Genomic DNA, 13,391 nt, shown 5'->3' on the forward strand with positions numbered 1-13,391 from the left:
TTAGAAAGTTTATTTTCCAATCCATATAGGAGTCTATTTTTCATGTCGGACTTTCCTTCATTGAACGTACCTCCAGAGACGCCTCGAGGTCGAAGTTACAATATCAATAATGCTAACCATAGTGTGAATAGGCTTGCTACTCCCTCGTTTTCCTTTGGTCTCAGCTTTTCGCCTGCTTTCAATTTCAATTCACCTTCTACTTTTTCACCGAGAAGGTTTCTTCAGTTACCCTCAAATCAAAAAGCTAGCACTACAAAATTGTCAACGTCACTTGCGCCATCTAGAGATCATAATCAGTTTTTTGAGTCCCTAACCAGCGCGTCTTCAAAGTCAAAGTCGAGTAATAACAGCCACAGTGACGATACTATTGAAACTAGTGAAAATAAAAACAGTCACGAGGCAAACAAAGATGAAAATAATGATGATGATGATGAAGAAGAAGAAGATGTTTGGTCATCCTTGAACAACACCACCCTGCAAAATGAAACCAATTTGACGTCTATTTGTGACAATGATAAGGAGAAAATTCAACTTAATGTGAAGAAAGAAAAATTTGACGAGTTTTTGACCCCCAATAAGCTCTTCTCATTGAACTCAAAAATAAAAAAGTCTCCCCAGAAGCTTGCTACTGCAGCAGAAATTTCGCCAAAACTCGTCCATTCTGGAGAGCCTTGTGATGAAGCTCCTAGCAACAGCAACAACAGCAACAGCAACAACAAAAACAACAAAAGGAAATTCTCTAGTATAACTGACACACCAAATAATGCTGTTGCGTCAAAAATTAGCAAGAGTATGGATTCGCCTGTTACTTTTAGAGAACCAAGTATTGCAATTTCTGATTCTGCTTCCTCTTCAATGGCCAATGAAGATAAAGTGTGGAACCAGGAATTGGACGAAGTGTTGATAAAGGCACTCTATAAATACAAAAAATTTAGAGACGATATGGATTCCGATCAAGCCTCAGTATTGAAGAAAACGTCACAAAACAAGGTAATATCAAGAATGATATTTAACAAAACAGGAATACTTAGATCAGCAAAACAAATATCGTCTCGTATTTTTCGATTAAGTAAAACAGGGAAATTGATAAAGGACGGCAAAACACTAAAGAGCGCGAGATCGTTGAGTGAAGCTGGTGATACCCCCACCACCGCCATACTTACACCACTGGTGGAGAGCAACTTCTATATAACAGCTACTGAATCTCAACGTCGAAATGCCCTAATTGATGAAGAGTTGGATGTCTTATTGTCCTCGCCGCCATTGGAGGACATCTTTGAAGAACGTGTTACTTACAGGCTAGAATTGTCCAAGTTCAAAATACTGTACGAAACACAAGGTAACGTAACTATTTTCACCGAGTTTAAGCCAAACAAGGATATTGAAAAAAGAAATAGTTATCTAGAAAAACATGACAGTCCAGTACTCGACGACTTTGTTATCGAAAATGACATTCCCTTTTGGACACTTCATCATGATTTAAACTTGCGTAGCAATCAAATAATCACTTCAACACCAATGTCTCCAATTTCCCCAGCTATGCCGGCACAGAGATTCAATTTTTCTCAGGGACAATTTGAGTCGATTATGGCAATTGATGTTTGTTGCGAGGAAAATCATTCTCGTCCGATGCTCAATTGGTGTAGCTCAATTGTAGTTTACAAGAACGACGAAAAATTATTCAGCCTTGTGGATCTCATTAATGGATACTCCAAAAAAGGGGATTCAAACTCTTATCACTTGCAAATCCCATTCATCAAATCATTCTTTGCTGGGTTCTTCAACTATCTTTTAAATGGTTCTGCTATTACCCCCCAGGATAACCTCAAAATTATACAAATTATTTACAACAACAGTGAAGCTGGTAACACCACTTTAGATTTGAAAGAATCGCATATTCACGCCTATTTGATTCACAAGTTTGATGTAATGGGGACACATGGAATAACAACTGTAACAATGAATAAACGCATGTTAAAAAGGAACAACTCGATGAACAAAGATGACAACGAGACTGTGGTGGCAGAATCCTCTCCGTATAAGTCTCCAGCCTCACTGAATGATGATGTCTCCGTGCATAATTTCGAAGGTGGTGGTAAAAGGCTTAGAATCGATATTAGTCGCGCTAATTTTAACATGGGCATTCCTGCGGGTCCAATGACTGCTCCCGTTGGCATTTCAGAATTATCAAACTACCCAGATTCAATGAGTTTGGACGACTTTCAAAAATTCAAATCTTTAAATTTTGCACTGTTGAGCGGACTGGGGCCACAACAAATGCAGAATGATGTTCTCACACAACAACCACAACAACAACAACAACAACAACAACAACAACAACAACCAGAGCCACAACAACAACAACAACCAGAGCCACAACAACTACAACAACTACAACCACCAAGTGATGTGCGTCTCTCCAATTCGTCAGTTGCAAATTTGGACCTCACAACACATTTAATTGCACAGCAGCAGCATTTTGTTATGACTCAAAAGCAACTTGAAGTAAAAATGCAGATGCAAATGCAAAACCTCCCAACTATTTTGCAGCAACAGCAACAGCAAAATTTCCCAATTCAATCGCAATATTTTCCAACGTGCTATCCGGAACGGGCTCCATCTGTACAGCCATTCGTCAGCGGCCCATTACCGCCTAGTTATCGACCTATTAACGAACAGTATATACAATATACTCAACCGCTACTTGCATCGCAACACAATCTTCAGCCTCAATTTTCTCTTCAAAATGCCCAGGTTTCCTTTGTTCAAATACAAAACCCTCATTTTGCTCCCTTACAAGAGCAACAACAACAACAACAACAGCAACAGCAGCAACAACAGCAACAACAACAGCAGCAACAGCAACAAGTACATGCCCATACGCATATGCATTCACAGGATAACACTGTGCATCTGCAGCATAACATGGCCTCGGTTCCTGCAAAGCCAAGGGAACTTACATTTTGTCCAATAATAGGTTACGACCCATCAAAGGATGTAAAGAAAATTCATGGAAAAACCAGTAAACCAACTAATGGCGTCCATCGTTTTCCAATCAATTCGCCAGTGATGTACAAGCCTAAAAAGTGATGTACCTAAAAAGTGATGTGGTTTGATTTACAAGCCCAAAGCTATAAAGCACAAAGCTATAAAGCCCAAACCTATGAAGCTCAAAGCTATGACAGCCAACAATAAGTCAATTTAGCAGTCAGTGTGCTCCACTATCTCGCTCAGCTCGATAGTGTCGGTACCAGTTTGCACTTTTTTTAATATGACCAAAACTTTAATTCTTCTTTATCGTATATCTGGAGTGTACAATTCTTGGTTCTTGAACCAATTTAGAACTTGAAATTTGAGATAATGTGTGTATTCACGTAAAATTGTATCATATCTTTACCATGTAATTGGGCTTTTCAACTACTTCTCCTGTCTCTTTCTTCTTTTCTTCCTTTGGCTGCGAAATAAATGAACATATACGAGCCTTGTCTGAAACAGGGAACTAATGCGGCTGGTTGAAAAACTATTGCTTTTGCGAAAACTTGGCTTTGAACGCAACTTTGTAAAGAAGACAACCGGGGTTTAAACTTTTCAATTTTGAGGAAAGAGCCTTGAAGTAGGAAGCTGAGAAGAAGGACTTGGGAAGCTGCGTATTTAAAAGGTATGTCGCTGCAATCTGAAGCTTGTGGGAAAACTTTTGACGCCTCCAAGATGCGAGAAAATGGTCGAATTGGCGTGAGCTCTCGTACGAGTGGTAATTTACCAGACGCTATGGAAAATTCTTTTACATCGAGTACAGGGACACAAGAATTGCTGGTAATGTTAGAACTGCTGCAGCGGCAGCAGCTCAATGAAGCGCAAACGCGAATAAAGTCGCAAGACGTGCAAACCCAACGGGTAAAATCACAGCAAAATAGACGGTCAGTTGGTCAATTCAAATTGATATCCGTGACATTTAAGGAAGCCGCACTAGACAGCCCCAGTTTTCGAGCGACTGTAAATCATATGGACTGTCAAGTAAACAATATTGAGCAATGGCTTTTGGCGTTGAGCTCGTCTATCAAGAAGATCCCTAGATACGTTAAGGAAATGGATACATTTTGCAACTCATTCTTGGAACATCTTGCGCCCGGTTTCTTACAGGATGGAATGATCGACCAAGAGTACACAGTGCAAGCTTTACATATAACTATGGATGGTTTGAAAATACTTTGGAACCAAAGCTTATCTGTTTTAAGAGTAAATCCTCAAATTTTAAACCACATGAGTGAATTCAGGAGCACTCAGGTTGCTAGGTATAGAGATTTGAGAAAAAAATATGAATCATGTCAAAGAAAATACGACAAGTACCTAAGTATCTTTGTCAGTACATCCAAATCGAAAGATGCTACGATGGTAGTTGAAGATGCTCAACAACTACAACAAGTACGGAAGGAGTATGTACAAGTGAGTCTTGATTTGGTCGTTGAATTGCAAAACATTGCTAGCAAGTTGGATAAGCTTCTCGTTGCATTAAATAGCACATTCTGGGAAAGAATACGTGACAAGATCAATGGAGATGGTTGTTCCGATGAATTAGAAGAGCAATATGTAAAAATTCAGCTGGTGCAAGCATGGTGTGACTCATACTCGGAGGCAACCAAAACTTTAAATAATGACATGTTACTGGCACGGAAACAAGTAGAAGAAGGAGCTAATTTACAGTTTCAACCTTCATTGGATCCTCAGGATTATGTATCGAGCAACATAAACTATAGATTCTTGAGTGAGATTGATGAATCCGGTATTGAAAAACACGGATATTTATTTATGAAAACATGGGTTGAAAAATCGTCAAAGCCAAAGTGGGTGCCCAGATGGTGCTTTATTAAAGATGGGGTGTTTGGGATGTTATTGTTGAGTCCTTCTGAGACATTTGTTCAAGAAAGTGACAAGATTGGGATTTTGTTATGTAACGTGAAATATTCTTCTAATGAAGATCGAAGATTCTGTTTTGAGATTAAGACAAGTGAGTTGACCATAACTTTACAAGCAGAGTCATTGATAGAACTTAAATCTTGGTTGAAAGTATTTGAGAATGAAAGAGAAAGAGTTACGGCAACGGACCCCGATGACAATTTGTTTCGAGTTGCATCTAACAGATTCCCACCAATATTATCGGAGTTTGCGTCAACTGTAGATACTACAATGGATCGTGAACTTTCGAATTTGAAAATAATTAACTCGGTTGGGCAAACAATCTCTTCTAGCTCACTATCTAGATACATTGAAAAATATGAAAAGTTTCATGAGCGACACATGTATTATCAAATTCCCAGGCTCCATCCACCCATAATGACAGACACAACAAAATCCGCCATGATTGCTTATAGCTGTATAGCTCCCACTGTGCTCCCCACGGCACTTACTGCAAATATTTGGGGGTCTGTAAACTGGGGGCTTTATTATTTGTATGACTCGGAAAAGAAGCAACCTGTGTTTGCGAAACGAGCTGTGCTTGATCAGGAAATGGTCCAGTTTCAAGATAAACATTTAGGTAAAGACGTTTCGTATCCTGATTTTTATCCCAAGAATCTCATTAATTTAGACATCCAAATGCGTGCCTTGTTTGAGAAAATCCTTCAACCGGGAGAATATTGTGTGATGTCATTTAGTTGTATATGGACACCAAACTCCAGACAAGAACTCTCTGGCAGATGTTTTGTAACGATGGCACATGCATATTTCTATAACCAAGCGCTCGGGTTTGTAGCTTTAAACAAGGAATTTGTTAGGAGATTGGTATCAATAGATTGCAATATTCAAAAAAATTACTACATCCTAAAAATCTACGATGTTGATGGTGTAATTAAATTGAAATTGTTCTCCACAGATGGTAAATTGGTTAAAAGAAAATTGACATATTTAATTGAGTGCAATGCTCGCGATAATCCTAGTAGCTTGCAGGAAGTCTTTTCTGCTTTCAGCAAGATTGAGGATGAAGTGGAAACGGAGGAAAGGGACCAAAAATTACTCAAAAAGATCAACGATTTAAACAATCAGTTATCAAGCAAGAGATTGATTAATAATAAATTCGCTTTTAATACAGATGTATCTTCCATTGTTCCTAACTCGAACACTGTTGGAACAGCTCGTAGAGTCGAGTTCACTCAAGAATATGATCTTTTAAGTGAAAAAGTATATAACATACCACCAAAAGCTGTCTTCCATGCCTTCCTTGGTGATGACTCGGCCGTATTCAAAGATAGAAGTGCTATAACCAAACTTGGTTTCTATGTGAGAAAGCCTTGGCGAAATAATGAACTCACTGGTCATTTATATAGACAAGCTAACATTCCAATTCTTTATACGGGTGAAAAAAAGCAGCTACACTTTGAGCAAGAAATTGAAATAATGGATGACAATTCGTATTATACGTTTACACATGGCATTTCAGATGTGCAATTTTTTGTTGGTTCTCCTTTCAAGATTATTCAAAGGTTTGTAATTGTTGCAATTTCAGGAAAGAGGACCAAAGTCTTTTATTATGCTCAAGTACGTTTTCAGCGGCATTCACTTTTGAATCCATTGATTAGGCTAATCATTCGTAGGATTAATGTCGATCGGTTCTATAGGATTCATCAGAATTTAAAAGATGCAGTGAAAGCAGTAGGACATCATGGTATGATTGTTAAAGCAATTTACTTATACGGCAAATTAAGTCATACAACTAAGGATGAAGAGGTTGAGCCAATTCCTTTGATGAAAATTGGGTTCCTTTATTGTGTGCAGTTATTATTTAGAAAGGTAAAGTACACATCAAGAGCCTTTATCAACTGGTTAGTTGTTTGTTTTGTTCAATCTATAAAGTTTGCTATCAAATTGATCAGTGTCAACTACGTTTTCATAATGGCAATTATAGGCTTGCTGTTATTAAACGTGATGCTTGTTGGAAAGTCATCGATCAATTATTGGACTGCGCAAAAAGCAAGTAACTTGATTACAGATTATATCTCCAAAAATTCCATGATGTTACAAAGAGCAGTTTATTCCAAGGATATACAGGATTTTATATCGACATCAATAACAACAAGAAACAGTTCAAAGCCAAACAAGTCATTCAATATTTTCAAGAAAAGTTCATTTTTGTATAACTTTGCCAACTCTTCTTCACTTACTTGGAATGATTACTATAGTGATGACACATTATCAGTTGCAAAGAGTCTTAAATCTTCGTTCCAAAGTATAGGAGTAAAAAGACACCACTTGTTAGTGCAATTGAAAATATTGGACAATATGGAGAAGGAACTTTGTTTAGCAGAGTACGTAAACTGGTTGATGAGTGAAATTCAAAGATGTGATTATATGCAAGAAAATATTCTAGACCAATTTGTTAATGCAAAAGAAACCGGAAATAACCATAAATCTTCACAAAGTATACAAAAAATATTGGATTATTGTAGTGAGTGTAGAAACACTTTAGAGGGATTGATTTGAATTTTAGAGAAAGAAAGGGGTGTATTATGCATGAACCAATTTGTTTTCATAATAAAAGAGAAAAAACACCATACAGAAACTCTTTTATACCTGCTGCTCTAGAGGAGCCGATGCTAAACGAGTCTAAAGGGAAGAAAATGGAAATGGAGATGGAAGTTGAAAGTCGCTAGTGTCGTTAGCGTCGGGGTAGTCAGTAGTCAGTGCTCCACTATCTCGCTTTGCTCGATAGTGTCAATGTACCTTTTTTTTAGTGATATCACGGTACATTTTATGTATTGACCGATTATTAACGGTCTCGTCACTTTTTTAGTCAATTATTATGCATAGAAATACAATTAGTAATCTATCCTGCATTTTTTAGTTTGTGAGTTTCCCCTAACTTCCTTATACTTGATTGATTTTCTTCCTTCTTATATCTTTACTCTTTCTCACTCCCCTTCCCCCCCCCCCCCCCAAAAAAAAAAAAACATGGCCATTTGGTTTCGCTTGATGAGAACTAAATACTTAGGCAAAACATTTATCCTTATTGTAAAATTCTCCGAACATAGACCCCACATTTCCCCCACACTCACACTTGAAAATATTATTTTTTTTTTCAATCTCATGTCATTGAATAAGAGAAAGGAAAAAGAAAACTAACTGCGTCACTAGCGAGCTAGTGGAGCAAAATGTAGTATCAGCCTAAGGAGCAAAGCGAGCTAGGTCGCAGTATTATCAGTCTAGTGTCGCAGTATGTATTATCAGCCTCTTTTTTTTTCCATGACTTCCCTTTCTATTTCGGTAGCGTTAGTGTAGTCAGTGCTCGATTCGCTCGATAGTGGTCAAGAAGTAGCTAGCGTTGGTGTAGTCAGTCGCTTCGTTCAATAGTGTCACAAAAGCAACAGGACATCGGATTTACCCAAAAAAGCAAATTAGGAAAAAAGCCAAAGTCTAAATTATGATCTCACTTGTTACCCGAAACCTAAAAAATTAAACTTGGTCAACTCCGCGTATATTAGTAACAATCTTAACAATCTACTTTATACATTTTGTTTGTTTTTTTTTTTCTTTCTTTTTCTACATCTATTTCTTTTTTTCTCTTTTTCTTAATTTTCCTCTATTGTGGAATTCACGGGTTTGATTCCCAGTCCATGGTATAAGTTTATGTCAATTTCCTCAATCTTTTAAATTTATTGCTCTTCTTCTTCTCTGTAGAAGAAAAAACAATAGTCTAGCTAGTTTCATCGCCAATGTCTGCTGTAGTATATCCAAGTATCATTGATGGGAAAGATACCCATCACCCAGCCGAAAAAATCCCCGTGAGTAGTCATACCAATCCAGATGACATTTTGCACTTTTTTTCGCAATTACAAGTAAACGACTCTAATATTTCTACATTGGCTAATAATGCAAAAGAGGGTTTCAAGGAGTGGTCAGCTCTTTCCTTTCAGGAAAAAGCAAAGATTTTCAGAAAGGCTATGGACCTCATAAAGGAAAGAAAAAACGAGTTTGTTGACTCTCATTTGGAAATTGGTGGTCCAGGTTGGTTCGCTGGATTTAATGTTGATGGTGCTTTAGGTCAGATTGAGGAATACGCAGCCCAGTTATCAAGACCTAGTGGACAAGTTGTCCAAGCTGCACATGTCGATTTGGCAATGACTATAAAGACACCCATTGGTCCCGTTTTATCAGTATCTCCATGGAACGCTCCTGTTATTTTGGGAACTAGAAGTATTGTTGCACCTTTGGCTGCTGGCTGTTCAGTTATCTTCAAAACGAGCGAAAAGTCTCCAAGACCTTCATATTTGTTGGTTAAATGTTTCTTGGAGGCTGGTGTTCCACCAAAAGCTTTACAGTTGGTTCACGTTGCTCCTCAGGATAATCCTAAATTCTTTGAAGGCATTTTCGCTTCTGGAGCTATCAAAAAGGTTAATTTTACCGGTTCAACATTTGTTGGTAAGATTATTGCTCAGCAATGTGCAAAATACCTTATTCCTTACCTTTTGGAGTTGGGAGGTAAAAATGTTTCAATTGTTTTGGATGACGCTAATTTGGACAAGGCTGCGGAAAAGATTTTGTTTGCAGCTTGGGCTCATAAAGGCCAAATTTGTATGAGCACTGATAAGGTATTTGTTGCTGAATCCATTTATGAAAAGTTTTCCACAGCTTTGAAGAATGTTGCTGCAGAGTTTGTCAAAGATAAGGATCACGAGATAAGTCAAAGAGATCCTGTTGGAAGAGATAAGGTTATTGAATTGGTTAAAGATGCATTGGCCAAGGGTGCCCATTTGCTCGTTGGTGACTTTAACGAAGCTGAGATTTCGAAAACAAATATTATACCTCCAATGATTTTGGAAAATGTCACAGCGGATATGAAAATCAACACTGTAGAAACATTTGGACCTGTTTTCACCTTGCATAAATATAAAGATATCAATAATGTTATTGACGAAGTCAATAATCATGACTTTGGATTGAAAGCTGCTGTTTGGTCAGAGAACACGATGAAAGCATTGAATGTGGCAAAGAAGATGGAAATTGGTGGTGTCCATATAAATGCCTCAACTATACATGACGATCCAGTCGTTCCCCATGGTGGAGTTAAATCAAGTGGTTGTGGAAGATTCAATAGTCAATGGGGTATGGATGAGTTTATGATTATCAAAACGATAACAATCAATGAGTAAAAAAGAAAAGAGAACAAACGCATATAGGCTAACGAAAGCTAATACACGTGTACTTAAAAGAAGAAAAAAAAATATAAAACAAGGTTATATCACTCTACCTCTACTACAATCCTCTATGTGCTAGCTTATCGGCTACATCTAAATACAATGCAATTGGATTAAAAGGTGGCTGCTTTGCCCACATTATTTTATCTAATCCTAGCCGTGCTCTATTTGTCCAATTAATAAGATCCAAGTGGTCGACGTTATCCAAAGTTCCAGCATAGTTGCCCCATTTCGAACTCTCGACGCTCACTAGGCCATCATTGTCGGTTAATTTATTTTTGTCGTCTACCTCTGGTATAATTCCTTTGTTAATTGCCGCGTTTTTCAAAATTTGATGTCTCATAATGTGCCAAGTAAGATTAAACAAGTTGAACCATTTGGGATTAAACTTGGCGCCGAATGAAAAGTACTCAACAGAGGGATCGTTGGGTACGGCTTTGTTAAACTCCTTCATTTGCGTCGTGGTCAATTCATAAATCGATTTAGGACAAACCAATTTCAATGATGGATGCTTCTCAACTTGCTCGACTATAAAATCTGCAACTTCCGATCCATGATGTGGCGTCGAGATCGTTGTCAAAGACGCAACCTTATAAATCTTGTTCGATTTGTGGATTTTCGAAATGAGATAGCGACTGTCTAGTCCCCCCATTGAGTGACTTATAAGGTTTATTTTGATTGGCTCACTCTTTTGTTTGAAAGTTTTGTAAGATTCCGCAGTATGCTCTTGTTTCTCATCTTGGTAAATGGTTTGCTTTGATTCATGTTTTCGTAGTACTTTACATTGTTTTGTAATGAATTTGTCTAAACTCGTGGCTCTAGTTTCAATATTTCCAAATGCTGGAACTTTTGCAATAAACACCGTAGAACCTAACTTCTCTAATGCCTCTTTGATGCCATTCCAATAGTTTAATTCAACAAGCAGCAGCGGCAGCGGCAGCGGCAGTACCAGTACTTGACGCTTCTTTGCGTTTTCATTTACATTTTCCTCCTCCTTCAACCCCAGATCAAGAGACTCTTTAGCTGTATCGACAGCTTGAGCAACCGCCAATTGCGGTTTTGCCAATAATGTAAATTTGTCAAAGCCTGAAAATCCATGGCAAAGTACTAATGGGTATTTGGGAGCATCATAATGCTTATGTAGCTCTCTGTATTTTGCTGTTATATACAAGTCTTTACTGCATGTCGCTCTTGCAGCAGTGGAATAACATCGAAGTAGGTTAAACATACCAAATTATCGATATAAATCCAAAGTTCTTTTTCACATTTTTCACATTTTTCACATTCGATTGCTAAAAGGTGTACTAAAAAAAAAAAAAAAGAAAGAAAAAAAAAAATATGGAGTGATGGATTATAAGATTATTTGATTTGCAGCCATTGCAGCAAAATCCTCTACATAAAATTCATCACTCTATCTCATCAGCAAAATATAGTATTTTATTGCACACTCCTTTTTATAAATCATCGATCGTTTGCACTTGCATTTAATTACACTCTTTTGCACACTTGGAGAAATTAAACCCACATTGCTTTAGTGTGTATGTTAAGTCAAACAAAGGGGGGGGGGGGCAAGGGGGGAAGAATAAAATTTTATCTACCGCTTACCATATTCATCATGAGATTTTTCACATCATCAAACATATTCAATCCTTTCATCCCCAAACCCCTCGCTACAACTAATGGATAGAAATCAGTTGAAAACACTTTGTGCAACTTATCGCATACACCCAATAGCGCATGGTTCAGCGGCCAAGCATTTGCTAGATACTCTTCCAAAACCAACGAAGACCCTATATCCATGCCTCTCTCTACTCCGCGTTCTAAGGCTTGTACGAGTAATGAGACATCCGATTGACCCATATTCAACCCTTGACCTGCAAGTGGATGTATGGTATGAGCTGCATCTCCTACCAAAGCGACTCTAGGTGCAATATAAGTATCAGCATGCGACATCTTCAAGGGAAACTTGGCTCTTGAGTTGGCAACAAGCTCGACAACTGGCAAAGGGTAGTCTTCTTCAAGGGTTGTTGGTTCAAATTTAGACAATCTCCACTCAATCTCTTTCAAGACCGAAAAATCATTTGGATCCTTTTCTAAAAGAGAGTAAATATAATTTAAATCAGTCTCTTCGAGAACCATTCCTGCATTCACCAAATGTGGGAAAATCTCTTCATTCACCCTCAAGAGTAAGTCACTTAGCTCGGGAGTGCTAGACCAGACGATAGTGGCATTGTTTTCTGTCAATGGCAAAATAGCCAACGGACCGGTAGTTAAGAACCTTTGCCATCCAACAGATCTAAAGTCTTCGCACTGGAGCTTTATACAAGCAACAACACCAAACCTGTTATAAGCCCAGCCTCTAGATTCTATTTGAGCAAACTTGCGAACGGGAGAGTTGTACCCATCAGCTCCAATCAATAATCTGGCTTGAAACGATTCACCATTCGAGAGTTTTACGATTGGCCAGTCCAACTTGGAATTGCCTGTCGTAATAGCCGGCTGATTCAAATCATGGTTTTCCAAATCAATTGCCGACTCGAGTGGGTCAACTATCTCGGTCACTTTTGTATTGTCAAATATCTCGAATCCAGCAACACCATCGGGACTGTTTTCTTTTAATTCTTGTAATTTAGCCAACAAGGAGCTTTGCACATTGATAGTCTCACACATTGTTGCCAACGTGTGCTTTCCAATAGATGTAATATCAAATTCAATTCGTGAAGATGCATCTTGTGAGTCGTACGCTACAATCCCATTATAGTCCTTGATGCGATCTTGATGAATGTAATGCCAGCTACCAACTCTGTCTCTCATAAACTCAATTGACTTTGGCGTTATTGAAATGATTCTGTTGGTGTATTGCTCTGGTGGGCTGACAACAAAATCTTTGGCTTTTTGCAAGGATAATCCTTCAATGAGGGTACATTTCAAATGTTTCAACTGGGGCGACGTTTTCAAAGCGGCAAGTATCGTAAGACCAGCAGGTCCCCCTCCAACTATCACAACATCCTGAAGCTTTGCCGACGATTGTGTAGCTAATGTCCTCGCAAATCTAAACATCTTGGGATACACACAATAAGAAAGTACCCTTTACTTGTCTTCTATTTTTCCTCTCCCCTTCCTTTCTTCCCTTGGGAAAAGGGAAAAAAAAAATCAAGTGATACACCGAGAAAGGTACGATTCGTTCTGATGAATCGCACGACTGAA

The 13,391-nt window shown here is 38.2% G+C and overlaps 4 protein-coding genes across 4 annotated transcripts; 2 read left to right on the forward strand and 2 right to left on the reverse strand. All coding sequences in view use genetic code 12, as the record gives it.

Annotated features, from left to right (window-relative positions):
• Positions 1-42: 42 nt before the first annotated feature.
• On the forward strand, positions 43-7,473 carry KGF56_003316 (uncharacterized protein; the record flags this gene model as incomplete). Its single annotated transcript, XM_049324636.1, has 3 exons — positions 43-3,071; positions 3,630-6,413; positions 6,612-7,473. The coding sequence occupies 3 exons, from the start codon at positions 43-45 to the stop codon at positions 7,471-7,473; spliced, it is 6,675 nt and encodes a 2,224-aa protein (XP_049179633.1).
• A 1,229-nt stretch (positions 7,474-8,702) lies between these two features.
• Positions 8,703-10,139, forward strand: KGF56_003317 (uncharacterized protein; the record flags this gene model as incomplete). Its single annotated transcript, XM_049324637.1, has 1 exon — positions 8,703-10,139. One exon carries the CDS (start codon positions 8,703-8,705, stop codon positions 10,137-10,139), a length of 1,437 nt encoding a protein of 478 aa, XP_049179634.1.
• Positions 10,140-10,242: 103 nt separating this feature from the next.
• KGF56_003318 (triglyceride lipase) lies at positions 10,243-11,412 on the reverse strand (the record flags this gene model as incomplete). The annotated part of the gene is made up of 1 exon (XM_049324638.1): positions 10,243-11,412. The coding sequence occupies one exon, from the start codon at positions 11,410-11,412 to the stop codon at positions 10,243-10,245; it is 1,170 nt and encodes a 389-aa protein (XP_049179635.1).
• A 362-nt stretch (positions 11,413-11,774) lies between these two features.
• COQ6 (putative N,N-dimethylaniline monooxygenase) lies at positions 11,775-13,244 on the reverse strand (the record flags this gene model as incomplete). Its single annotated transcript, XM_049324639.1, has 1 exon — positions 11,775-13,244. One exon carries the CDS (start codon positions 13,242-13,244, stop codon positions 11,775-11,777), a length of 1,470 nt encoding a protein of 489 aa, XP_049179636.1.
• Between the last annotated feature and the right edge of the window lie 147 nt (positions 13,245-13,391).

Source organism: Candida oxycetoniae, assembly GCF_023343755.2.
Source record: "Candida oxycetoniae strain CBS 10844 chromosome Unknown scaffold18, whole genome shotgun sequence".
NCBI lineage: Eukaryota > Fungi > Ascomycota > Pichiomycetes > Serinales > Debaryomycetaceae > Lodderomyces > Lodderomyces oxycetoniae.